Genomic DNA, 27,088 nt, shown 5'->3' with positions numbered 1-27,088 from the left:
CCGTCATGTTACAGCTTTTTTTTTTTTTTTAATAATCTTTCAGAAAGGCCATGACTTCTATGAAGGGGTTCGAGCAGGTAAGTCTCCACACCTGAAACACCCCTCGAGCTTAACAGCACACAAATGCACAATTGTGGTGCTTCTTTGGAAATCACTACAAGTGCACGCAGCAACAGCCCAGAGAAAACTTGTCAGCTTTCCATAGGTTTCGCTTATTGGACTTTGGTGTGGCCAGAATTTATCACTGTTCCAAAGCACAAGAGCCATGTTCTTTCTTTTGTGTAATCTCAGTTCCCTAACATTATTTATCCAGCTGTTTTCACCATTTCACATTTAACATTGACAGTTGCCACAGGCCTGGTTCAGCCAGCTACACAGTGCTTTAAGACTCAAGATCAAGAACTGTATAGAAAAACTATTAGACCAAAGAACTTACTTTCCCTCATGTCCAGAATATCTAAGAATGGAAGTGTCTTACTACTAAAAGAATATATATGTAAACATGAACTGATTCAGCATTTTAAGGCATTGGTCAAGAGAGGTGTTGGTAAAAGTAGAGCAATGGCTCAGCAAGTTCATCCAGGGGACAGACTTCAAGCCTGTCCTTGATCCTGCTGCTGATTCACTGTGCAGTTCGTCAAACCCAAAGTCACATCTGTTAGGAGCTGTAGCAATTATTTATGTACTGTTCATCACGAGAGGAAATAAAGCACAGGCATGTCTTTTTCCAAGGAGTTTACAGTACAAGGCATTTGGATGGATAACTTCAGGTTGGACTTTTAATTCACACCGTTACAATCATTATCATCTCCTCCTCATTGTTCTATACCTGTCTTTATAAAGCCCTTTAAAATCCACTTGAGGAATGGATATTAGTTGGAGTGTCTGCTATTAGTAACACTGTATTAAAGACAGCCTGGGGTGAGAGATGCAAATTTATTCATACAGCATGGGCAAGGTTTATGATATTTAATTAATTAGTCTTTAGCACTTATTAGCAGACTTCTTTGAAGAATTTGCTACACGTGTTGAGAAGTGGCTTTCATTATAGTGGTAATGGGGACAAGGATATCTTAAAAATATTGTTCCTGGGATATATTCTAAATCAGCAGATAAGCTGCTGAAATGTAGTTATTCAGGAAGTGACAAACTCCAAGTCTGAGAGTCAGAGGAACACCAACTGAATTTCTCCTTGCAAGGCACAAGGTCATGAAACCATCTGGGACTGCAGTACAGTACAAAAGCAAATCCCTTGTCAGTATGGCCAGGAAATACACAAACTGCTTGTAAAGAGAGAGCCTGCAAGAACAGCAGTTGGGAAACTTCTCTTTTATACAGGATGATGTAGCAAAAGTTTAACTTTATCAGGGGAAGGAAAAAAACCCACCAAAAACCCAGCTGCACTGAGGGGATTGCTTATAATAATAATTTGTTCCTGAAGCACTTTTGTTCTCTGCTCACTGCATTGATCTTGTCAGATTTTCAGTCTTAGCATTATTTCTCTTGTTGCAGAGCAGTGTAGAATCTGACTCAAGATCACTTTTGTAGTTTAGTCTAATTTCATAAAAATCATTATCCATCAATGTGCTGAGCATCCTTTTTAACAGGAAGGGAGATGATTAAGTACTTCACAGGACCAACCATTGTGAATAAAATTGATAAAAGTGTTACATATTAGTTTTTTCTTTCTTAAAGCTTTACATTACAAGCATTTAAGAGCCAGCTCTTGACCTTCCCTACCACAAAAACATCTACCAGCAAAAGAAGTTGAGTTACAACAATCAGATTTTAGTTTAAGAATGTTTCTCAGCAGCAAATGGCCACAGGTCAGGTTTTAATAATACCTTTCATCTGCTTCAAACCATAATTTTAAAAGGCTTTCTAGGGAGTAGTTTAAAAGCTTTTTTAAACCTGCTTTGACCTGAGGTCAAAATTTCTTTTTTTTTGGCCAGTTTTCTTTCAACCTGAAAATCTGCTGTGGCAGTCTTGCCTGTTTTTGATCCTTGTGATTGGATCTATTAAAGAAAAGCCCAAACTCCTAAAGCACAAAACACATGGATCATATTTCATCAGCATTTTCCTATGAAGTGGTAACTGTGGGCTTGGAACACATTAGGTATCAATTTTTCACTGTGATTAATGCAATAATATGTAAACTAAGAAATGCATAGGTCTGGGTAGTTGCCAAGAATTGTTTTTCAAATCTTACTGCCTAAGAAAAGTGGTCATTTTTGGAGTCAGTGCTCAAACACATCCAGGTAGGTTACAATCCCAGCAGCAAGTCTCAGGGACAAATATCTCTTCAATCACCCTGCTAACTCTTTATGCAGGAATGTGCACTTGAAATGGAATTGTAAAGGTCTTCCACATCTTGCTGATGCTGCAAAGATGATATTTCTGTGCAGCTTCTGCCACCTCCCCTGCAGTGCTGGCAGATGTGAGCTGTACCCTGGGCACCCCAGGGCCCTGCACCAGCTGAGAGATTTTATGGCAGCAAGCAGAACATCAGGGGCTTGGAAATACCACAGTTTTGACTGTGCTGGAGAAAGCCCAGCAGCAGAGCACTAACTGAAGTCTGGGAAAGTCACTGCTACTGAACAGAGGGGTTTGGGATTTCAGTTAAAAATGTGAAACATGAGAACAAACCCTTAGCATAATGCCCATCCTCAGTTACTTTTATCATAATGAATTTCCCTTAGCTTACCTTAGAAGTCTTCAGAATTTTTACTCTGTTTTTGTAATGATTCATCTCAAGCTGGAGAGGTATAAAATATATAAAGAAGTCAATGCAGAAAGGAAATATTTTCATGATACTACTAGACTCATACAAGATTAAAGGCTTCACTGGGGAGACCATTATGAGTATTGAGTTTATCCACCAGAGTAAAACTGGCCACAGATTCAAACAGAAAGATGAACTTGAATAGACAGCAGGACCCCGGAGTGGAGAACTGGCAGCACTTACTACAGCAGGGCAGAGGGGATGCTGTAGTGATGCACATGGACACTTCTTTCTCTTTAATTTAAGCCATCTCTAGTCAGAGTTGGCTTTTGAGGAAAACAGACTGTTTTGGCTAGACTGTGAACTTCAAGTACAATTGAAGAAAATCAGTAGATGAGTACTACTCAGTGGAATAAATATAATTGATTTGGAACAATTACATCTTTTGAACCAATCCAATCAGTGATTTCACCATGTTCAAAAATAACTTGGAAGATCAGAGCTTTTCAGTGAATTACCCAGTTGAACAACATAGTAAAAGCACTCTTTTGCAGGACATTTCTTTTAAAGAATTGTCCTCATAGACTCTTGTTTTCTGTGGAATTGCAGTTTCCTATGTAATGGGTTACTTTTTACAATTCATTTATTTCTAAGGAGTCCTTAGTTCCCTGTTTGCAAGTAAATGGATGTAGGGGCTCTGATTTGCTTTGCTCTTTAGGGATATAAGCTAAAGAGTTGTAATGCCTGTATGTCTTCAGCTACAGAAATATTAATTAGTGCAGTTGTCATTTAAATAGGGTTTATTTTCTAGCCACTCTCAACCATTGGTTAAAGACCAGAAAGTTAAAGAGAAGTTTTCAGGTCACATTGTTTTACTACAAGTTGGTAGGCAGGCCACAGTGCCTGTTTTTTGATAAGCACAGTCCTTAGGTAGGTATTCTTTTCATTGAACATAAAATTCGACCCCCTTAGACATTCCTTATCTTGGATCTTTCTAGTTCACTCACTAAGAACAAAGTCAGTTTAGAAAAAACACAACAACTTACCCAAAAATAGTTGCTGTTTTTTGAAATATCTGGTCTCTCTGAGTGTCATAGTTCACCTGCCTTTAGAACCATCCCACTCCAAACTCTTTGTCAGGAAATGAACAAATAAAGGCCATTCTCAGAAGAGAAATCTGAAATGTGCTCCTCTGCCTGCCCATCCTCTCTTACAGGCTTGGGCTGTGTGGGTCAGGAGGTTGCTACAGGTGCATCTCCAGTTGCTGATCTCACCCATCTGAAGGGAATGTGTGTTGTCAGGGTTATTGGCAGTCAGTGCATTCTAGGGAGCCACAGTTCTTACAGCTGTTCTTTAAATGATAAATTATTTCACATTTTCAGTAGCCCCTGTATGGGTTTCTTAAAGCCTGAAAAGGTGCTTGGAAGGATGCTCTGGAACTCCATTCATACTGGTCATTTTTACACACAAATTAACTCCCTCTTGTTTTATTGTTTGCCAATGCAGCCATTGCTGACATGCCTTCAACATTCCTGCGATACAGGGAATGTTTTTTGGGAATTGACATTTTCTTGTTAGCCTTTTACATGTGATTCATTCAGTGATGGTTTTTATCTTCAGTGATGTATTTCCCAGGATGCAGCATAAAGTCTGGATACTAAGATTATACAGATTGTCACAGTTAAATCCACCCAGGCCTCAGTAGCTGTCAGTATTTACAAATAAACACCCTCAGTTCCCACAAAGATACCCTGCTTTACTCTTTCCTCGTGAGTTATTTCATTATTAGTTTATGTGATGAGTTTAAATTAGCTTTAGGCACTTAGCACCACTGAGTCATCTCCTGTACTCTCCCAAGAGTCAGATTTTGCACAGAGGTGTGAAAGCCTTGTCCAAAAGTAGCATCGTAATGTACTGTTCCCAGGCTGCCATGAAGTGTAAGTCAGCCAAGAGTGGCAGCTCTAACTGAGCCACTCATCTCAGGTCTGTTCCTTCAAATCTTGGGCTACTTCTGCTCTTGTATCATCCAGCAACTCCCAGAGATATCTCTGGACAGGTCACAACTCAGGAACTTTCATTAGAGTAGGAATATCTGTGTTACAAAACCTCAGCCTTCTCCAGAGCACACAGATTTGTCTCTCCCAGGTAATCACTGTAGGGATCTGTAGTGATGCAATATTAAGTCATTTTAATTGGAGTAACTTACTACAAGTAACTTTGGTGTTTCTGTGTTCCACCTGACAGTGCTGATTGACAAAGACCAGTCCCCCAAATGGAAGCCAGCTGCTCTAGAAGAAGTCAGTGATGAATTTGTGGACAACTGCTTCAAACCACTGGGAAATGAGGATCTCAAGCTGTAAAGATCAAACCTGTTGACATCTTTATCTGCTTAAAGCATTAATGATGGTCAGATCTTCAGTTCTGTGATACAAAAATTAATAGTACCGTGATCAATTTGGACAAAACTTTTTTAGCTAGCAAGATTCACAAGGCTTTTTTTTTTTTTTTCATTCAGGAACATTCTCTGTAATGAGAAAATAACTGTATCTCTGATTAATAATGGAAAAAATCACTTCAAAGCAAATTTTTATTTTTACTGCTTTACACAGTGATTAACATTTAATTTTTTTGCATCAGCTCTTAGTTTACAAGGAGCCCTTGGGGAAAAGAGCACAGTTAATGGGTTAACCTAATAAACAAAAAGGCAAGAGACCTTTTGTGTTCTTGGCTCTGTCACTGATCTGGTAAATTTGGATTGTGCCACAGATTCTTCTGCATACAATGAAAATAAAATATGGCTAAACCTTTAATGCAGTCAGAGCTACAAAGGAAAATGCAAGACAGAATCCATAGTGTTAAATACCCTTTTAAATAAAAGCTCAGACTGATATATTATTAGTCTGAGAACAAGAAATTGTTATATTGATTTAACATTTGGTCATTTTTCAGCCTTGCTGTGTGATGTAAACATTGTTTCAAATGTGATAATGTTGCCAGAGCCTAGAGCACATTTCTCTTTGCTTGCATAGCCCATTTTCTAAAATGTCATTATGTCTGATTCAACTGCATAATAAGTATTTCACGATGTCAGAAAATTGCTGGGTTTTCTTGGTCTTACAGTGGTGAAGAAACAAGTGCCTCAAGGCTTGCTGTGAACACCAAGCAGCACATTCCCAGTGCACCCAGGGTGGCAGGGTTCTGATCCCAGTGATACATGAAGTTACACAGCATAACCAGAACCCCTTGATACAAGTATTTGTGGGAGGGAAATTATTTTTTCCATTGTGTATGCAGCAGACAGCTACTAATCTTTCTTCAACATTACACCTTCTTTTTTATGCTTCATCAGATCACACAGCAGTGTTTCTTCCTACTTACTTCTTCTACTTAAAGGCAGGTCACAGATACAAACTTTGGCTTCTCTGAAGACCAAAGGAAGAAAACTTGTGTTCAAATGCCATAGTCAGTAACCAGCACTGGGGAATCAAAAACTCAGGGCTGCAGCAGAACTGTTATGGAGTTTCCAAGTTGGGCAGTTTTTATTACCCACAGCAATGGTCTGCAATGGCTTTGGGCTCCTTCCTTTCTAGGAGCTGTTGCCTGGAAACAAAGCCCAGGAAATTCAGGCATCAAGGTGAACTACCAAGAGTGATTTTCAAAAAATCAGAGCAAATGGAGAGCTAAATCAAGAGAAAATGGCACCTTGCTTTGGCACTAGAGTCTTGTAAGATAAAGTTGTTAAAATTTCAGCTGTGAGTTTATGTTACCATGGACATACTTGTTATGGGACTGTCCTTGAGTTTAGTTCCAAAAGTAATTGAGATTTAATTATTACCTCTAGGGTAATTCTGAATGTATCACATGACTTTCACCTCAAGCTGGTCCTGTAAGAAGTGCAAACCTCCCCCTGTATTATTTTAAAATTTTATATGTTTCACATTCATAAACAATTGCTATTTTAAATTTATTTTTTAAAGATTGGTTAATTCCATTATTTTTGTATAAAAGGAGCAGTCTTCAGCCAACCTATTAAATGAAAACCACAGTAATTCCCAGGGAGTAGGGATCATGCCTCCTCTGATTGTAAATGGCATACAAGATTTTAGGAAGAACACACTTTTGAATTAATAAACTTTGACTTGCATATTCAGTTGTTTCCAAAATTGATGTGAGCAGGAATTATCCCAAGCTCAAGGTAACGAGATCCTGTCCAATCAGTGCAATCTTGTGTTCTTTTCAAATAAAAGGCATACAAGCAGATGGTAAGTTGAATTTTATTTGGTCCACAAGAAAATATTTTCCACAAAAAATATTGTAAAAATATATTGTAGTGTGTTTTATTTGGGAATACTGATGTGCCTTACTCCAGAAACGTCAACTTTACAAAGTTGTGCTGCAGTTAATGTATTTTGAACCATTATTAGAATATCAAGTCAGTCACATCATATCCACTCAGATTAATCTTGTTTCCTGGAGAAAATATAAAGCAAATGTATTTTTAACTCCTAAATAGAAGTAAACAGTTTTGCAGAGCATGCCAGTCCCAAACTGGAGTGCCTTTATTACACAAAATCAAGTCAAAGAATCAATGGTAACTTAGCTGGAAACCCACTGTCAGTGGCTCTGTGAAACTCTAGCACAGCTTAGCATAAATTTATTTAAGTGAAGAAGTCTTTATTTTTACAGTGCATTGGTATTGTGTCTATTAAATACACAGCAGAGCTCTGGAGAGAGATCTCCCTCAATCTCTTACCAGACAGTAACACTGAACAGGTTTATTTTCTATTAAGGGTAAGTGCATTATTTATAAGGACAGCATCCTGTAAAAGAGATGATTTTCTTGGTGAGAAGCCGTCTCCTGTTGTTTGCAAGCTTGTTTGCTTTCCATTTGCTGCGTGCCTTCCCTGAAGTGCCAGTGTCATGGAAAGCAGAGTAAAGCAGCTGGAATTGCACCTGGGGCCATTGTGAAGCTGCTGTGACCTACAGGCCCCAGTGAGGGCCCGGCTTGGTGGCTGCAGGGGAGGGACTGGTTGGTGCTGAGCCAGCCCGTGGGCAGCTCTGGGGCAGCCACCCCACACAGCAGCTCCTGCACAGGGCAGCAGTCCCTGGGCATGTTCCATGGGCCTGGGTGACTCCTCCTGGGAAATTCCAAGTGCTGATCACAGTGGATGCTGTGGTGGAACCTCAGGCTGTTCTGTACCTCTGCCTGCTGTTGGACCTGTGGTGGCAGCCTGCCAACGGGGAGCTGCTTTCAAAAGTGCAGCTGATACTCCTGAGGAGGGTCAGAGGCTGAGGTTACATCCACAGGAAGGACTGGAGATGGGGCAGCAGGAAGCACTGACCCCACTGGCCGTGGCAGCTGCCAGGGTGCTTTGTACAAGGGCCAGGGTAGATCCACCTCCAGGTGCTCTGACAGGGAGTGCACTTTTCTACCTGCTCCTCACCTGCCTGGCCAACAATGGCTGTGGAGCTTTGGCTTTTTTATTTTTAATTACCGTGGTTAGCAGTGTTAACATTCTCAAGCCCACACTCATGTTAGAAAGGTTGACCCTTTTTTTCTTTTTTTGTAATAAAGCTTTATTTTAGCTAGAATAAGAATAGGAATCTTTTTTAGTACTGTCATTAAGCAATATCCAATTGATATGTACTGACTTGATCAATGTTTTGGCTTTGCTTTCTAACTCACACTAACATATGTGGAGGTATTTTAGAGCAAACAGAGTATGATCTAATGTTTTATATGTGGTAGAACTTGAAGGAACGTCACTGTTAGCCGGAAAATTTAAGTGAACCATAAAACCTTAGTCCCACTTTGCACATGGGACAACATTACAGCATAAGCTGATTTTGTTCCCTTTTCCAGAAAAGGCCTGAGAACAGCCCTAATAGCAGGTCACTGGGAATCCAGTCTGGTCGCAGGGATTTCATGGCAGCCTTGTGCTGTGTCACAGAGAAGCATTTTTCACCCTTTATTCCTGATAAAACCACTTCGCTGTATAGGTGAATTTCAAATACCTATGTTAGTGTCACAACATTTGCAAAACAGCTCAATCCATAGACTGTCTTATGTCAGAGAATAAGCTAAACCCAGCATTTGACATGGTCCTCTTTCTGCTTGCTTCCCATTGCTTGAAAAATCATGCTTTGGATCATTTACTAGAACTCTGTGTATCTTTTAAAAATAGTAACAGCTTTAGCCAGTATGGAAAGCATTTCTCTATAAAATGGAAACAAAATGGAAAGCATTTTGATCTAGGAAAAAGAAGTATGTCTTTGAAACTGGGCATCACAGAAAAAGGAACAAACAGGTGGTAAAAAGCCAAGCTGTTAGAAGGCCTTCACTTTGAATAAAGCGTCAGCAACGTTGTACCTTTGGGATGAATAAGAACAATCCATCCATGTCCTGGTGTGTGAAATGCCAGCTGTGGGTGCAGTGGGTCAGGCTGAGTCCTGGGCAAGCAGGGAGCAGTGTGTGGATGCAGCCCTTCAGTTTTGGGCCTAGGGCTTAGTCCCTGACTCTGCATTCCAAGCACTGCTCAGGCCTGGGGCTCCTGCTGGCATTGCCATGAACGGGTTTTCCAACGGGGAAGCAGCAGCCTCCAGGTGCTGAAGGAAGACATCCTGTCCCAGGGCTGGTACTTCAGAGAGGAATTTCAGTGAAATGCAGACACAGTTCCCATGAAACAAACTGTCCTAAAGCACTGCCACACCCCTGAAGGTTTCTTTCACTAGTTACCATCAGTAGTTTTTGCACATGTCTCTGATTACAGTAAAACGACAAAATCAAATCCTCCCAAAAAACCCAGCACCCTAACACAAAAAATCCCCCACACAAAACCAAAAAACCAAACAGCTTTGGTCTAAACACAGTGACCAGATGTCATTAACCTATCTTACTGCAGGGTTTTAGAGGCAAAGCTTTCAAGCATTTACAGAAGCATCTGTTAATGATAATGCACTTCTTATCGACGCTGGCATGTTTCTCACTGGTTCACTTCAATGGAAGGTGAATTGCATCATCATTCCAATGGTTCCCTGAATACTACTGGGGTTTACAAAGCACCTCTCATCACCGTCCTCATTTTGTGGTTTTACAGATCTCGCTAGGTCACATAATCAAAAGTAAAACTGATGATAGCAGTAACTTTGCTACATGCAGACCTTGATTTCACTTCAGCGAAACGCAGACAAATTCACCAAGCACAGAGAGTTCATCTCACCTACAGACAGACCACTGATCTTTTATGCAGAACACAGAAATAATCCACATTTTGTCCTCTGTGGCAGTGCTTTTAGAGGTGCAAGACAGCCACAGTCTTCTCATCCTCTTTTTAATGCCGATTTCTGGTCACATCCAACACATACAAAGACAGAGTATACTCAACATATGGCTGACGACGAATGACACTGGATGAAGAGATTCTACTGCGATCCAATTAGTTTGTCAGGAATCTGCGTTAAAAGGCAAATTTTCTCCGGCCCTCCCTGCAGACACGTCCCCAGAGTGATGCCCAGAGCCCAGCTGGGGGTGCCTTACCTGCCCTGTCAGAGGGCCTCAGGGCACGTCGCTCTCGATGAAGGGGATGTCGCTGTACTTGCTCTCGGTGAGGGCCCACTGCCGCACCGCCTGCTCCAGGATGTCGCGGGACAGGCGGTGCGCGTAGTCCAGCACGATGGCGCTTGAGGGGCCCCTCTCCTCCGCCTTGGCCGCCAGCAGCGACGACTTCTCCCCGGTGCAGCCCTCCCCGCCTCCCCCGATCCTCTCGTCCTGGACAGCGCCGGAACCTTGGCAGGCGGCCTTGGATTTGATGCATCCCATGGTACATCGGAAAACGCAGCTGCAAAATTCAGTTCAGCGGCATGTCTGGAGAACCTGGAAGCGGTTCCCTTGTTCGGTGCAGCACTGCTGCTTCGTGCCGGTGGCTCCAGTTATTTTCAAAGAACAGAGCATCTCCTTTTGTGCTTCTGAGGAAATCTGTCAAAACAGTGTTTCAAATAAAGGCAATAAATAGTTTACCATTCTCAGTGAGCTCAAAGGAAACCTAAATTCACTACAGGCGCTTGTAGAAGCGGCTTAAATAAATCTCTGCCCAGCGTGCGTAAAATGTTTTTATCGGTAACATCCATCTACTACAAGTAGGCAAAGTTTGACCTGAATTCGTGCTGCCTTTGAATGCAATTCCCAGTACAGGATGTAGGCCATCTAGGAATGTAAAAGTCTTAGAAAAAAACAAAGTCTGTTTCTTCCACGCTGACAATGTGTTGTGTTTTTCCAGAAACTGCAAACAAATTCTGTTTAGCTCCGGGGACTGCTGCTGCTGCTGGAGATAAACACCAAAACCACCCCACAGAAGCGCCACACAACCACCACAGCCAGAGCCCCATGTCATGGCTGTCACACACCCTCTGGGCACGATGACACTAATTCCCAGTGTCATTCTGCTGTTGCTCAAGGAGGCTGGAGCAGGGCAGCCACCAGAAGGTATTCACAAGGAACAAGGGCTGGTTTTGTTTTCTCCCTGGAGAGGGTAGGGAAAGCAGCAGCAGCCTGCTGTGATCAAGGCAGTTCCAACAGAGCCAGAGCACCATTCTCACTAGAGCAGGACTACTCTACATCTAGAGAAGGGAAAGTGACCAACGAAACACCTGGCAGAGTCCTTTTCAAGTCATCAAGATCCAGAATTGGTCAACTCCAAATTCTGGTATATGGTGTTTGTTTCCTGGCCTACAAAGCTGCTTCGGGGGCTACTTTCTCTCAGGCAAAGCAGAAATCTCACGAGACGCCTCTCTGCTCACTCTGCTTGGCATGTGCTTACCCACTTATCAGAGTTAACAGACTGCCAGCCAAAATAAAGACTGCGCAGCACAGAAACCAACTGTTCCCTGCAGCTTCACCCAATGACGTTGTACTAGGGTCAGCCAAAGTTAAAGATTTTTTGTAAATAGCCTTTGAAAACACAATCATGGCTAAGATGTTAAGCCTTATTTATTTCCTTTATACAGTGGAGGAAGTAGCAGCTCCAATCCAGTAACCTGATCACAGGCAAATATTTGCAGAGGAAATCAATCCCATTTGCAGGCAAATGGTGCTTCACAGGTAGGATGGGACTTCCCCGGTCCAGCAGCTGACTCAGGAGAACCAAATTCCTGGGATAAGCTCCTCTCCTCTCTTTGCTGCTTCATAACAACCATTGCTACCTGTTTGTAGGGCTGAAGTGCAGCACAGAAGGGGTGGCTGGTGCTCCTGGCAGAAGTCAGTCCTAAAGGGCTCCTTAAACCACTGAGTCCATACAAATACTTTCACACCTTCAGCTTTGTGCCAGAACATTTCAGCATTGTAGAGGGGCGTTTGTAAACCACCTCAGTGAAGTTCAGTAAGTCTCCTTTGGGACAGGCACCTTTGGGAACAGGTAGTTCACAAGCCTGTAACACAAACCCTGCTGCCAAGGGCTGACCTTCACTTGCAGTTTTATCCAACACAGAGGGGAGTCAAGCTATCAGATTTTTATTCCAATAACTCAACATTAAATAAGTAAAGACTGGATGGATAACCAGCAGGATCCCCTTCACTGCACAAAATAAGACATTTATCCCTATGGAGGTTCATACTCCCATGTATCCATCACATACACTGATCAAACTTAACGTGCCTACAGACCAGAGGCCAAGGAGAGGCCTGAAAGCAATTTAGACAGCTGAATAATTCAAAACTTTAATAGTAATATCTTGTGCATGTCTAATTTCAATATTTACCATTAATAAAACATTAATCCTAATCACTTCCACGTGCTCTGCTGGACAAATATGTAGATCCAAATACATGGTAAAGGATCACTAACAGCAGGTACCACCCAGCACTGAAAGCTGCAGTCTTGATCTAATACACAGCTTCAGTGTATTTTTATCAGAGTTTATCTCTGACACTTTCCTTAAAATAGACTATTCAGATTTGGATTTTTTATCCAAGTCTGGAGCTATTGTGTTTTTTGTTGGTTTTGTTTTATCATTGCTTTAACGTTACCCTCGTGCAGCTGGAGATTTCTGTTAAGGGACACCAGCAGATGAGTTATTGTCTAATGGAAAGGACAGAAAGTGAGAAGAGGGAGGATAAATTTCTCCTAAAGCAGCCAGGGAGAAATTCCCTAAGGTCAGCATCTTCCTCTGCAGAACTCACCACCTCTGCCTCTTCATTTGGGCCAAGTCAAATGTTCCTGGGACTGTCCTATACAAGGGGACAGGGTGGCTCTAAAGCTTGCACACAGCAAGGCACACAGTACAACTCAACTGTTCCTAATCAGCTGAGCTTCAAAGCAAAGTTATCAACCCTGGTTTAAATTCTTGCCTGTTGCTCATTTCATTCTTTACAGAGCTCAGTACTCTCCAAGCCACTGCAGTGAGTGTTACAGTTTGCCCGGTCTACTGGAGTTAATAATTGTTGGCACAGAAATGATTGCAAATGAAGCTGCCCTAAACCTTCTGGCTGCTTCCTTGTTTTCTTGACAGCCCCTGCCTGCACACACACCAGAGTGAAGTGCTGTTTAAATCCTCTCTGCCTAACTCATCTCCAAAGTGTTAAGTTCTGACAGGGATTTTAACATCTTTACCCTTCCTCGCAATGCTCATACCCTGAGAGAGAAAAAACCCAACAAATTAAACCAACTCATTTTACTCCCAGCACAATGTTTCATCCTGTAACTGCATAAGGCAAAACTGTGTGACAGGAGCCTGTTTCTGCCAGTGCCCAAGCTCTGCTCTGTGGCCAGTTGTGCCTCAGACATCACTGCATGGATGGTTTGGGGCTCAGGCCAGGAGCTCTGCAGCGCAGCTCCTCACGTGACAAAGCTGCTGGGCTTAGCTGGAGCCAGAGGTCAGCCAGCTCTGCCGGCTCTGCTCACTCTCAACCAGGAGCTAAGGCAGCAACATCACACACCAGAATTCATCTTCTCTTTTTAGACAGATTTTACAGTAGGTGAAATGCTGATGAATTCATCTGAAAAATAACAGGCTCCTAGTTGTGCTCAATTTTACTGGATGTACAGTCAAAATGTTTTTAAATGCTTCATTTAACTTCAGCACAACAAACACTGTGTGTATGACTTCAATGAAAGTCTTGAAAACAATCAGTTCCATATTGGAATTGGAGGTTCCCAAGGATAAGTTCAGATGCTTTTTCACCTATTATTTTATTTACTGTGGTAATACCAGGAGAGAGAAAATATTGAGGGGGTGGTAGCTGAACTCACGAGGGCTAAGCAGTCTCTTTGCCAGCCTGGCAAAGTGTGTCCTGCCAAGGTAAACTCATTTCTAACTACTGAAGGAAACAAAACAATGGTGAAAGGATGCCTGCAATTCACTACTGGACAATATAAAATAGAGGGAAAAAGCATTAATACATAACTGCCATTTTTGAAAACAAATAGGATTTTTTAAGCTTTAAAATAATCAATAAAAATAATAAAAAATAGTAAACATGAGAGATCAAAAAATAAGGGTTTCATTGGCCTTTGCAATACACTATCATATGATGAAAACAGGCAGAAGAGCAAGGGCTTTGCTGTTATGCAACATCTGCAGCCATCATAAGCAGGTAAGTTCCTGCTACCATTTAAATGTTTTCCATCCATGAGAAGCTCAGGAAAAAATCTTGAAGTTCAATATTACACTGTAAGAAACAGCTTTCTGCAACACTTTATGCTACAGCAGTCACTGGATTAAAAATAAGCCGTAGTTTTCAAAATAGCCTCAAAAATGTGCAGCTTTGCCCAGCTGAAGGCAGCAAGTAATTCCTGCTGTGACAGAGCAAAACTTTTTGGTTCAAATATGACTCCTCCTCCTCCAGCAGGGAGGCTTTCAGTTTTCCCCCGGGTACGTGCAGGAGAAGCTCAGAGTGCCACTTACCAGAACCACGTCTGCTTCTAACAGGTTGTCCCCTTGTCCCCAGGACAGCACAGGCAGCCTCACATCTGGGACTCTGCAAAGGGAACCCAGGAACAGCACTTAGCACTCTCCAGGATGTCAGAGGTGCACATTACTACCAAGGTGATAAATCTGTAGTGCTGGCCTTGCACAAGCCTGCCTGCCTTTTCCCCCACACAGAACTTGACTTTGACAAAGGTAAAAGGATGATACAGCACTTAATAAATGAGATTGAATGACAGGCTGCAACAATTGATACACAGCACCTAATGCCGGGCTCAGGGTGGGGCCACTGCTTGGGCAAGTGGCTCCTGACCATGTGCAGGATGCCAACCTCCTCCCACAGCAAGGCCAAGTAAGGAGGATTTCAGCAAGGATATGGGAAAGGTAATGTGCCCCATCTATTGCCTCAAAAATTCTCTCCTGTTTTCCCTTCTCCCTCTCAAAGCTTCTACTGAGACCTGGACCTCAATCATCCAAGGACACAGGGAGAACAGTCAGACAATCCCAGTGCTGCCATTATCATGGAAACAATAAATTCTGGAACAAAGGGATTCAAAGTTGGAGTTTGGGCAGGTGACCTACCAGCAGAGGTAATCAAACAGCACTTAGGCATCCACACCTCTGAACTGCACCCAGTCACAGAAAATACTCACACCCTCCATGTAATAACGGAGAGGAAACCCAGAACCTCCTCTGTCCACCTCTCCCTCACAAGGTGAGCTGTAGTTCAGGAGCACACGTGGCATTGCCCTTTGGATACTCTGCAGCTCTGAGCAGAGCAGTGGCACAGAAATGGCAGAGGGATGAATCATTCCCTCAGTGCACAGCATCCTCTCTGTCCCTGCAGGACCCGGAGCTCCCTGTGCAAAGCAGCCCCAGGCAGGGGCTCCCAGAGCAGCCCAACCCACCAGGCTTTCAGTTCTGCCTCTCCCTAAAATCCAGCTTCCTGTAAATCCTACAGAGGAGCGGCACTGCATAACATTTATTATAACAACTCGTCCTAATCACAGGAAAATAAAGTTTTAAACAGCTACAGTTACTTTAAGACAAGTGCAGTATCAAAGATTCTGCTGCTTCAGATAATTGCTGATACCCAAATATCCCAAAACAACTCAGGACATGAAAAGCAAAAATGGAGATCTCAATCCTCTCAGAGCCATCCCCTCCCTCTCCTGTCGCTCAGTGCCAACAAGAGATAAGAGCTACAGATTGGAAAAGGCTGGATGCAGCAACTGCAAACAACTGCTGTGCAAGATTAGCGTGGAAGTGAAAGTCTCCTGGTTATCTGTCTCAAGGTATGTGCTGGAATTTCAAAGGCTTGGGTTTTTCCCCTCCATGGCCAGAATTGATAAAGCTTTTCCAGGCTTCTCAGCCAGTTTGTAACTGAATGGGGAAATGACACATTTGCTTTAAAAGGCTCTTCAATAAGAGCACAGCTGATCACAGAATCATAAAATTGGTTTGGCTGGAAAAGGCTTTTCAGATCAAGCCCTACCATCATCCCAGCACTGCCACATCCACAACTAGAACCTGCCCTTGAGGGCCACATCTCCACAACTTTTAAATATCTCCAGGAATGGTGACTCCACCACTTCCCTGGGTAGCCTGTTCCAATCCTGACCATCATTTCAGTGAAGAATCTTTGATAATATCCAACCTAAACCTCTCCTGGCACAACCTGAGGCCATTTCTTCTGGATCTATTGCCTGTTGCCTGAGAGAAGAGACTGAGCTCCACCTGCCTAAAACCTCCTTTCTCAGAACACTGAGTTACTTAATGGAGGCAATTTCCATGTCAAATTTCATCTCTCAGCCACTTTAGCATTGCAGTTAAGGAACATGAAAATCTTCAAACTAGAGGGAAAAACAAGAGAGAAGAAAATGCTTCTTCTTACTTCACTTTATAATTTAAGTGCAAGTGGGGTGTTTTTGCTGTTAAATAACAGCTGTGTTGATGTGAGGTTTTATGCTGACAAATTCTGGAAAACTAAAACCAGTACTAAATAAATAAATAAATAAAAAAGGCAAAACCCCCCACAAAATCAAGAAACAGTCTGCCCCCTCCCCAATACACGTAACCACAGAAGCCAGAAACAAAACCAAGTGCTTTCTGTGCTGTTCTAGCAATCTTACCCAAGCTTTGGGAAGCAGCAAATAAAGATGAAGTACCAAAAGAAACCTTTGGGTGAAAATATCAATAGTTCAGAGAACAGCAATGCCAGTAGGTACAGCCCTCAGCAGCCACAATGTTATTCTTCATCCAGGAAAAAGAAGTCTTGTTAAAAGCAAGGAACACTGTGTGCTTGGTAGCTGTCTAATTTCATGAAAGTAAAACTGTACCCAGTTGGCCTGTCCTGAAATCCTCCCTCCAGTGCAGCAGTTTATTCACCAGAACTGCACACACAGTTCAGGGGGGCAGCCTGAATGTCATTGGAGAACAGGATACTAAAAAATTACTACAGTTCTCTCATATTTTACCTCAGTTACCTGTCCAAACAGCTCTATAGACTGCTGTTAATGCAAATTTGGATAGAAACAAACATATATTGATAGTTTTTTCCCCTCAATGTCTCAGAATACATGCATGCACCAGTACAGACTGCCAGAACATGGACAAGAGGGAACATTAACTTAACTACCCCCATAGGAACAGGAGAAGGGTGCCTACTATTGATGGAGGCCTGTTTTCTAGGTGGGTAGCAGTGAACCAATGGATTTCCTTAGCAATTAAGGCCTTGGAGTGAAGCTGTAGAAGAAAGGGCATGAAGAAGGTGCAGCGCTTCTCAGAAACTCCAGCTGTAGGAAGTTTAGCCAAGACTTAAGGAACCCAACTGCAGAAGCTAAAGGAATGTCTTTGGAAGGGAAAGTTAATAGTGATAGAGGAGATCCAAAATTCTCCAAGATCCCAAATACAAAATAATGCTCAAAACTGGTGAGCAAACAAAAACAAAATACCAGAAATTGATATAAAGTTTTTGATGTATATGTACAGTTGTTTCTTTGCCCTGCATAACACCAAAGGATTGCAGGTTCAACACTTGTCAGCAAGCCCACACCTCTTGTAATTATCAGCCCCTCCCACCTGTACTAGCTGCAAGTCCATGCTCTGAGGACCTTCCCCACAGCAGGGGAAAACACAAGGCTCACCACCAAATGTGCATTACTGTCCTCCACAGGTGCCAGGCAGAGACAGAGCTGCAGACAATGAAAAGGGATGCACAAATCTTTACGAGCAAGAAAAGCCCCTCCTGCAGCTCTTGCTGGCTGCTGCCCAGCCTGGGGATCCTGCCAGCAGGAGCTGAGGAGCAGCAGCAGCTAAAACAGTGGATCGGTGTCTCAGGCTGACAGGGTCGGGTTTTATTGTAGTGGCTGTCACAAGATTCAACCACGAACATATGGAGCTGCAGAGCATAAGGTATGAATGAGGGACACTGCCTGGCTTTGTGACGCCCTCAGGAAGCCAAAGGCTCCACTGGATTAACACAAATGAAAGTCAGAAGGAAGGAGACGGTCAAGATCTGCCCAAGATTAACCACAGAAGAGCACAATAAAAGCAGCACGCAACCCCATTCTGTGCTTTAATCTCCAGGAGCCAATTATAAAAAGGGAAATGGGAATTAGGAATGCACCAGAAAAGCCATTTTTCCACATCTCACATAGGAAGGCACAGGAAAACACGGCCCCACAGTTTAAAATCACAACTATGGTACTACTGATTTGCACAAACTGAGGAGTAAGAGGACAAAGTGAGGATTTAACAACCAGATGCTCCAACTGTATGAAAGCTGCCCCGAATTGCATCAAAGAACTATCTATGCCAGCCTCAAAACTCACTCTGTCTCACGGCTCTCCCCCGGTATTTGTTTCCTTGGATTCCATCACTCCTAACGTGCCAGCTGCCTCTTCCAGCAGTTGCCGCCTTCGCGCCTGGGAGCGGGAGGGGAAGGGCGGCAGCAGGCGGGGCGGCACAGCCCGGCATGGGGCCAGCTCTGCCCCCCCGGGCCCAGCTCTGCCCCCCGGGCCCTGCCACGGAACCACCTCGGCCCCGGGGACACGAGTGTCCTCAGGCTCTGCTCAAGCCCTCGGGCAACTTGAATGAACCAGGAGGATTTTAAAGCAAGAATGTTCTCAGCAGAACGTGATGTTCAGAAGAAAACAAATTTGTATGTACTTGAAGGTTAAAAATGCCACTTTGTTAAGGCTGCAGGATAAATCCTAGCATTTTTCCTTTTTTTTTATTTTTTTTTAATTACTATATTTAGAAACCTAATTTGGTCTGCTACTTACTGAACTATGAGAAAGCATAAAATATTCCTAAATGTTTAACAATTTTTGCCATGACAGGTCTTGCATTATTAAGCGTGTATTTTATAACACGCCAGATGAAAGTAACCCGCTCTGTATAAGGGTCAGTGGGAAGCCCGGAAAGGTGCTCATGGCAAAGCAGGGGCTGACAGCCCCTCATATCACCTCGGCCGGCAAACACAGCAGTCTCACGTCTTCCCCACAGCAGGAACAGCGCTCGAAGAGAACCGGCCACGCCGTTTACCTTCCCACTCCTCATCACTCTCCCCGCTGTCCGTAGCACCACCTTTCCTCAGGGTGCCGGGCGGGAGCGGCACCTCCGCTGTGCTCAGTTCGGAGGAGTCCGTGGCCGCCAACCTCGCTGGGAGATGATGGGAGGAGTAAAGCAGCCCCGCCGCCCGTCCTGAAAATCCCCACCTCAAAGCCCGGCCGTCCCCGCTCTCCCGCCCGCCAGGGCTGAAGGCCAGGCTGCCCGCGGGTGCGGCCGCGCATCCCATCCCATCCCATCCCATCTCATCCCATCCCATCCCCGTCCCTCCCTGGGGCCCGGGCGCGGCTGGGGCGGCGGGCCGGGCACATCCCGGCGCGGCGGGGCGGTGTCCGTGCGGGCACGGCGTGCTGGCAGCGTGGCCCCGCCGCGCACGGTGCCCGGCCAACGGGCTGCCCCTTCCTCCGGCGGTGCCCGCGGGATCCGGCCCTCGTCCCACCGACGCCGCCGCCTCCTCCGGGCTCCTGAACGGCAAAGACGCGAACCCACCGTCAAAGTCCACGCCGGGAGCGCGTCCCGGCCCCGCCCGGCCCCGCGGCGCTCGCACAGGTAGCGCCGGGAGGGGCCCCGCGCCGCCGCCGCTCCCGCCGCTCCGCCGGGCGCTGCCCGCCCTCCCCGGGGCGGCGGCGGGGCCGGGCGGGGCCGGGGGCGGGAGCGGCGGCGCGGCCCCGACCTGTCCCCGGCGCCGCCGCCACCTGCGCCCGCCCTGCATCCCCCGAGCCGGCCCGGCCACGGCGCTCCTGCCCCGCCCGGGGACAGCGGGGCCGCCGCGCCTCAGCCCCGGCACCGGCCCTGCCTTTGAAATAAGGCAAAAAGGGGGAAAATCACCCAGGCAGGAAAGCCGCCGCTCATTGGCTTCTCCTCCTTTAAATCCTCCTCCCCGCTCTACTCGGCGCTAGTGAGGCACATCTGGAGCGCTGTGTCCAGGTCTGGACTCCTCGGTACAAAATACACGAGGAGCTACTGGAGAGGGTCCAGCGGAGGTCACAGAGATGATCAGGGATCTGGAACACTCTTAACAAGGAGAGACTGCGGGAGCTGGGCCTGTTTAGTCTGGAGTAGAGAGGGCTGAGAGGGGATCTCATTAATGCATATAAATACCTCAAAGGCGGGTGCCAAGAGGATGGTGCCAGACTCTTGCCAGTGGTGCCAGCAACAGGATGAGGAGCAACGGCCACAAACTAAAATACAAGTTCCACATCAACATGAGGAAGAACTTCAGACTGAGGGTGGCAGAGCACTGGAACAGTTGCCCAGTGAGGTTGTGGAGTCTCTCTCTAGAGACATTTCAAACCCACCTGGGCATGTTCCTGTGCTACCTGCTCCAGGTGACCCTGCCTTGGCAGGAGGGGTGGGCTGGATGATCTCCAGAGGGCACTGCTAACAACCCTAACAGTTCAGTGATTCTGTGAAACGTGGAAAAGCATGTTCAAAGAATGGCGTTGCCATATAAAAGCTCAAGGCCATCACCATGTGGGCTCCACTCAGCCCTGGGACAGCACTGAGGTGCCAGAACACACAGAGCACATAAGGACTGGTGAGTGTTAAAGCAAAGAAAACAGTGGAAAAGACAGGGAGAGGCCTGGGTGATGCTTCTCTGATTTTATCCTGTCAGGCAGCATCAGATCACATACAACCACAGAGAAGTATTAATTATACCAAAGCTTTTTAGGAAACACCCCCATTCCAAAAGAAAGCTTCCAGAATGAAGGAGCTGAGCAAACTAAAATAACATTTCCAATTTTTCAAAAATAAACGCTATGCTAAAACTGAAAACTATTTCATAAGAGAGGCTGCAAACAGACACCCTGGGAAAAGGATTCCTGCTTTTGGAGAGTTCTTGACACCCAAACTATTTTACCATACATACAAGCATGCCTGGGCATCACCTCTTGGGAGGCTGTCACAGAGCTCATGCCTGGTTGGGGCTGGCAAACAGCACCCCAGGACTCTCCTGGCCCTGATGGTGACAGGCCTGGGGACACAAGGCTCATGCTGGCCCTGGCTTGTCTGAAAGCAACAGGCTAAAAGCCAGGGGTGCTGCAGGGCTGGGCACTGTGCTCGTGCCCCTCACTGCAGACAGCACTCGCTTTCAGTGCCTGTGCTGAGCTCTGGCTAAGTCTCCTATCTATTTAGACAGGTTTTATAGAATCAGAGAATAATTTAGATTGGAAAAGACCTCCAGGATCATCAAGTCCAACAGATAACCTGGCACTGTTAAGTCCACCACTAAAACACGTCCCTTAGTGGCACACCTACATAGCTTTTAAATACCTCCAGGGATAGTGACTCCACCACTGCTCTGGGAAGATTGTTACAATGCTTGGCTACCCCTTTGATGAAGGAATTTTTTCTAATATCCAACCTAAATCTCTCCTGGCACAACCTGAGGCCATTTCCTTGGGATCTATTGCTGTTACTTGGGAGAAGAGACCAACCCATCTCACTACACCCTCCTTTCAGCTCGTTCTAGGGAGCAGTAAGGTCTCCCCTGAGACTGAACAGCCTCAGCCCTCCTGGTACGACTGACTCTCTAGGCCTTCACCCAGCTCTGCTGTCTGTTCCTAGATACACTGCAGCACCTCAGTGATTATTGCCAAGCACATATCCAGTTGTCAAGTAGGTTTCTAACACATTTCCAGTCAGTCACTGGCATGCCAAGAAATTTCTCGCAGTGTTTTGAAAGCCAAAGAAAACACTACACTGGTAACATTAATCAAGAGAAACACTGTAACTGTAGCTGCTGGTCACAAATCATTCATTGCACTGCTGGAGGGGCTGAGTGGGGCCAAGAGAGCCAGGGGATGGACAGGTACAGAAAAATAAAAGCAACATCTCTCTGCTCTCCAGTGGCTGGGAAACCTTCCCTAGCCTGGAAAGCTGGGAGACAGGGAGCAGGCAGCCACCTCTGTACACATCCACAAACAAAATCCAGCAGTTCCTGCTACGAAAGGTCTGTTGCTACAGCTGTTGTGACCACCCAACAACAGCACACAATATTGCACTCATTACTTGCAAACACTCCACCTGTGTTAAAAAACCCACATATTTTACTAATTACTGCCTTTGGGGCCCGGAGAAAGCAATGTGCTGCCAAGTGCTGTGCACAGGGTTGGTACACTCTGCCTTTGCTGCATCATTTCATCCAGCTCTAATGGGAACCATGCTCCCTTAGAGACCAAAGGCAGAGCTTCTAGGGCTGGGGTGCAACAGGAGACCAAAGCTTGACCCTTAGCAGCAGTTCCCAGGGCAGGCAACCTCAGGTCCTCATCAGCTCCAGGTCCTCACACCTGGGATTTTTAAGTGACGAGTTCCTCAGCCAGGATTAAGCCCCCTGGGCACTCAGCACGAGCTGCAAATATTTGCAGGGGCAGGTCTGAGGAGCTCGACCCCAAACCTGTTAAAGCCAGTGACACCGTGCCCTCTGATTTCAAGGAGCTTTAACTTGGGACCTGCTGACCTGGGCAGATTTTGTGCAGATGTTTTATTACTGTTTTAGCTCACCTGTAGGTGGCTGGAGGAGAAAATCAAATAAACTCCTAGCCCTGAGAATTCAAACAAGATGAAGTACTGGAAAGGCATGGTCACCTTGCATTAACACAGTGGTATTACTACAGCAGTGATTTTTAAACTATATCCTGTTTTTAAACAAGAATTTTGTAACTAAATTATGAATATCTTCATATAGGCTTATGGCTACTGTGCTCTTTATTATTCTAGCCTGGTTTCTAATGTAAGGTTCTACTTTTATCTTCAGCTTTTAAATGAATGCAGCTCCCACTGAGCAACTTGGAGCCACGGGGCAGACATTCCACAGGCTGCAAGCACAGCTGGTGCCTGATTGCATCACTTCACTGCACCCCAATAGATAATATTCTGCTCTTGGTGCACTGCTCATCTCCTGTGCCACCACCCAACAACAAGCCTTGTCCTGAGCAGCAGCACCTCAGTGGGATGTGGCAGGGACAGGGAGTTAAGGAGATACACGTGATGAGAATCTCCAGCCTGTATTTATTTCTGGGTGCCAAAATAGATTTAATATTTTATTAGCTATGGAGTTTGCAAGACAGCTGATTATGTTTGGCTCAGGCAAAACAAACGGTATTTTTAAATGCAGAGCATCCATTTGAAATGACTACAGCCAGGCAGAGGCCAGGCAGTCGATGAAATATTTAGCTTGTAAAGCCTTTCAGTGTGCGAGGCTGGGGCCAGACGTGGGTGCTGTGATGTTGAAAACCACAATACCTAACATGGGTAAACCCATGGTAAAACCCAGCCCCCAATATGGAGCCTCAGAGGTGCAGCAGTTGCCCAGGGAGTGGGGCTATGGGGCTTCAAGGTCCTCTGCCCTGCCAGGGTGCAGGAGCCCTTGCTGGGCACAGACTGGTTTGGCAGGGCACAGGCATCAAAGCCTTTCCTGCAACTCAACTTGCCAGATAATGCTGCCTCTTGCACCCCTCTCCCAAATTTCAGTGGCTGAAAGCATTTTCCTGTAGGGGTAAGGAAGGCACTCTCCCTCCAGAAGAAATTGTTTTAAAGCAAGTTTGACTTTTTGTTGTCATAAAACCAGGTATTTATTTTATTAGCTATTTGCTTACTGGAGTTTGCTAGTTCTTCCTATATGGAAGACCAAGCCCTTTAAATTCTTAGCATGCCTTGCCCTGTGTGTTTGTGTTCACCCCAGAGTGCAATGGGGGAAACTGGTGCAAACTGAACCACAGAAGTCAGGGAATGGTGTTAGCATTGGAACTGCTGGAATGGTACCCAGACTGGATGGTTCAGCTGTGCTGAAGCTTCAGAGGAGTCTGGCTAAGAAACTGCTAACCTACTTCTTTTGGGTTAAAATTTGTGCCTTAACAACCTCTGCACCAGATGGCAAAGTTCTAATGAGTTTTCCAAGGGTAACAGAATAAATAAAATCTGGTTTCTGCCTCCCTCTGATACAATTTCACAGTTCCTGCCCTTGCTACCCTTCACTGTTCCTCCACGTCAGTGAGCCCCTCTCCAAGCCTTCAATTCCTCTTCTCTGTCCCACAGACCCACAATATCCTACTCTAATTTCTGGACTACTTTCATCCTCTTCTGCCTCAGGCCCCTCCCATTTCACCTGTAAATTATGCCCAATCTCCAGTAACCAAAGCTTTCTTCCATATCTTCTGACCTGAGCTGTGTGTTGGCCAGCAGCACATGCTCTGGTTTTGCCAGGGTGCTGCTGGGATGGTCAGTCCATCAGTCCTGCTCACCACAGATGCTGGGTCAGATTCTCCCTGCCTTTCTGATGGAAAGCAGAGAAAATACCATCATTTTTCCCAAGCAGTGCTTAAGCTCATTTAAGAACCCACTGACAAGGGATGTGGCATTCAAAAAAGGGCTACAAAACTCCATGGATTTATCCAAATCCATCCACCAACTCAATCCCTAGTCAGAGGTCACTGCCTGAAACACTTGCTCTGTTTCTTGATTCCTTTTTTTAAGTATACAAGCAGACCACTGGTATTAGGGAAGGCTTCACTGAGGAACATATTTCTAATTCAGCTGAAGAGTTAAAGGGAAGCCACGACAAGCACTCTCTGCCCCAGGAGCTCCCCCCAGCACGCCCAGAGCCACGTGGTGACTTTACAAAATCTATTTATACGTGCAATAATCCACTAACCGTACAGGTTGGAAAATGTTGTGCAGTCTGAGAAGAATTGATATGGAGTCTAAAGAGCTAGAAAGCCCTGAAGATTTTTGTTATTGACTAAAACCTCCTAATAATCCAAAAGCCTGGAAGTTGTACCTGATATGCTGTGAATACCATCTAATAATTACTTTGGTAGAGTTTCAAAATCAAACCCATGATGCAAAGGAGGTCACTGCAACACTGCTTTATAGACTAAGGAAATGCCAGCTAAATAAAGGCTCTATTTTAAAAAACTTTGTGCATGGGAAAGGTGTTATTTTCCTCAGGTGTGGATTTTTTTTATTATTTTTAATTTTTTTTCTTCCTAATTCTTCTTTCATTATACACCACCCTCAGCTGCTCTCGGTGTTCTATGCAAAACTGAGATTTACCAAAGCTTTTTCTCAGAGCTTTTATTTTCTTAAAATATTTCCCTGATGTTTGCAACCAGGTTGATTAAAAGTAAGGACAAATATGATTGCAGGATGCCCAAGCACATGCCCTGGCAGTTCCTCAGTGCTGCCCTAGATTTCAACTCTACTACTACCAAAAGTACATGACAGTGGGGATTGCACAACTGCTCCAAACCTTAGGGCACAACATTGATTTCTGGATCATGATTATTTTTGGAATGTCTCATCCTCCTGCTGTCAAAAAAGGGTTTGATAGCTTTTACATTTAAGTTAAATTATAATAGAATATAGCTGTAAAGCCTAATTCCACTTTCTTGTATGAAGAGATCCTGAATATTTAAAATAGGTTTAACCCTTTGCTATTACTTTTACTTCTTTTGATGTTAGTTGGATGTGTACATACTGTTGTAACTCAAAGGAAAAACTCAAAATTGGTGTGTGCACCAAACTGTACCCATTAAAGAACCCCCAGCACTTTGTGATTATCCCAATGAGACAGCTGGGGAAGGACTTGGTTTGGTTTTTTTTTTTTTTTTTTAAATGATAAAATACCTCATTTAGCAGCACAACTTTAAGAACATGCTCAGTTTCACTCAAGTATTTACACTTCAGTGTATCCTGCAGGATTTCATTGGATAGGAGCTGAGTTGCAGAAATTAATTTCATCCAGTCAGCAACATCTGTGTAAAGATATTTAGAAGTGCTTAAGTCACCATATTTGCAAAAATTTCCAGGAAAAGAACCCCAACATTATCCACTTAGAATTTGTCTAGATGCTTAAAAATGTGCTAAGAAGATAATTATAACAAAGTTACACTATAAAGGCACTCTGCTAAAAAAAATGAGATGGAATATGTGGGTATTCTTTTCTTCCATAGAACAACCTATACTTAGCATAAAAGCAAAAAAGAAGAAACTAGAATCTCAGAATGATTCAGGCTGGGAAACTTCTAAGATAATCAAGAAGAGGGGTAAAATAAATTACATGTTTCTACACAGCACAAATGTTTATCCAACTGAATGTAATAGTTGTTAGATGCTTTTGTTTCAATTTGTGTCATTAATCCAGAAATTATTAGAAAGTTTGCAATGGAAATCTATTTGGGCAATTTTAGGAATCTTTAAAATGAAAATTTTGCTCTTGGGGCTTTCCAGTTTTGTGTCCTGGCATGGACAGTGGTGCTGACTCCCGGGGACTCTCCAAACTCTCCCCAGGGGCAGTGAGGTCAGTGTCTCTGAGTAAGCACAGAGCAAAGACACCCAAGGAATTCAGAAGCAGACAAGAAATTGAGTATTAATTCTCACTGGAGATGACAGTTTTCCAGAAGAGTGGAATTTCTTCCAGCAGGGGGAGAGTGACCATTTCAGCTAAGGAATACTCCCTGGCAGTGAGCCCTGACTGGGCTCTGCACTGACAGAGGAGTGCAGCCTGCTCCCCTGTCCTCACCTGCCTCAGGTCCAGGGCTGATCTCGAGGCCACAGCAGTAACTCAGGTTGTTTTTTCCTTAGAAACCTTTGTGCAGGATGGCTCCTCCTGTGGTGCCCACAGAAGCCGGGTGCTCAATCACCACAGCAGCACTGCACATCCATCATGGAGGAAAACAGAAAGAGCAGCAATACCCACCCCACCCTCAGGAGCTGTGTCTGGGGAAGAGGCAGCTCTAGCTTTTTTTTCAGCTCTGTTTATGAAACTGAAGATTGTGTTTGACAGGAGGGCAGCAGCGAGTCTGGGCATACATTGGCTGTGAGATGCAACGTGGGCACACGTGGCTTCTGCCATCCAGGCCCCAGCAGCATCCC

General features: G+C 44.7%; 3 protein-coding genes across 6 annotated transcripts in view; 1 reads left to right on the top strand and 2 right to left on the bottom strand.

Annotated features, from left to right (window-relative positions):
- Positions 1 to 5,770, top strand: part of HIBCH (3-hydroxyisobutyryl-CoA hydrolase) — a 37,730-nt gene extending 31,960 nt beyond the window's left edge. For all 3 annotated transcript variants that reach the window (XM_083865147.1, XM_083865148.1, XM_083865149.1), the window contains 2 exons: positions 44 to 77; positions 4,967 to 5,770. In XM_083865147.1, coding sequence (XP_083721273.1) covers positions 44 to 77; positions 4,967 to 5,082 — 150 coding nt within the window. In that variant the 3' untranslated portion in view covers positions 5,083 to 5,770. The remainder of the gene's footprint in view (positions 1 to 43; positions 78 to 4,966) is intronic.
- COL3A1 (collagen type III alpha 1 chain) overlaps positions 1 to 27,088 on the bottom strand; it is a 467,081-nt gene that overhangs the window by 4,839 nt on the left and 435,154 nt on the right. The window lies entirely within an intron of this gene.
- LOC310911521 (small membrane A-kinase anchor protein) lies at positions 5,172 to 19,775 on the bottom strand. Of its 2 annotated transcripts, XM_083865150.1 has the most exons (3): positions 19,703 to 19,775; positions 14,621 to 14,693; positions 5,172 to 10,697 (listed from the first exon to the last, which is right to left on the bottom strand). In XM_083865150.1, exon 3 carries the CDS (start codon positions 10,539 to 10,541, stop codon positions 10,278 to 10,280), a length of 264 nt encoding a protein of 87 aa, XP_083721276.1. In that variant the 5' UTR covers positions 10,542 to 10,697; positions 14,621 to 14,693; positions 19,703 to 19,775; the 3' UTR covers positions 5,172 to 10,277. The 2 variants fall into 2 exon arrangements, with proteins under 2 accessions (XP_083721276.1, XP_083721277.1); XM_083865151.1 differs by lacking the exon at positions 14,621 to 14,693 and having other exon boundaries at positions 19,703 to 19,739.

This window comes from Zosterops lateralis (assembly GCF_965231275.1).
Source record: "Zosterops lateralis genome assembly, chromosome: 7".
Classification (NCBI taxonomy): Eukaryota; Metazoa; Chordata; class Aves; order Passeriformes; family Zosteropidae; genus Zosterops; species Zosterops lateralis.
Note: the sequence above shows the minus strand (reverse complement) of the source record. Positions and strands in the feature narration are given on the sequence as shown.

What these genes read in the sequence shown, in the direction of transcription:
- LOC310911521 (XM_083865150.1), bottom strand. Translation starts at nt 10,541, where the DNA reads ATGGGATGCATCAAATCCAAGGCCGCCTGCCAAGGTTCCGGCGCTGTC.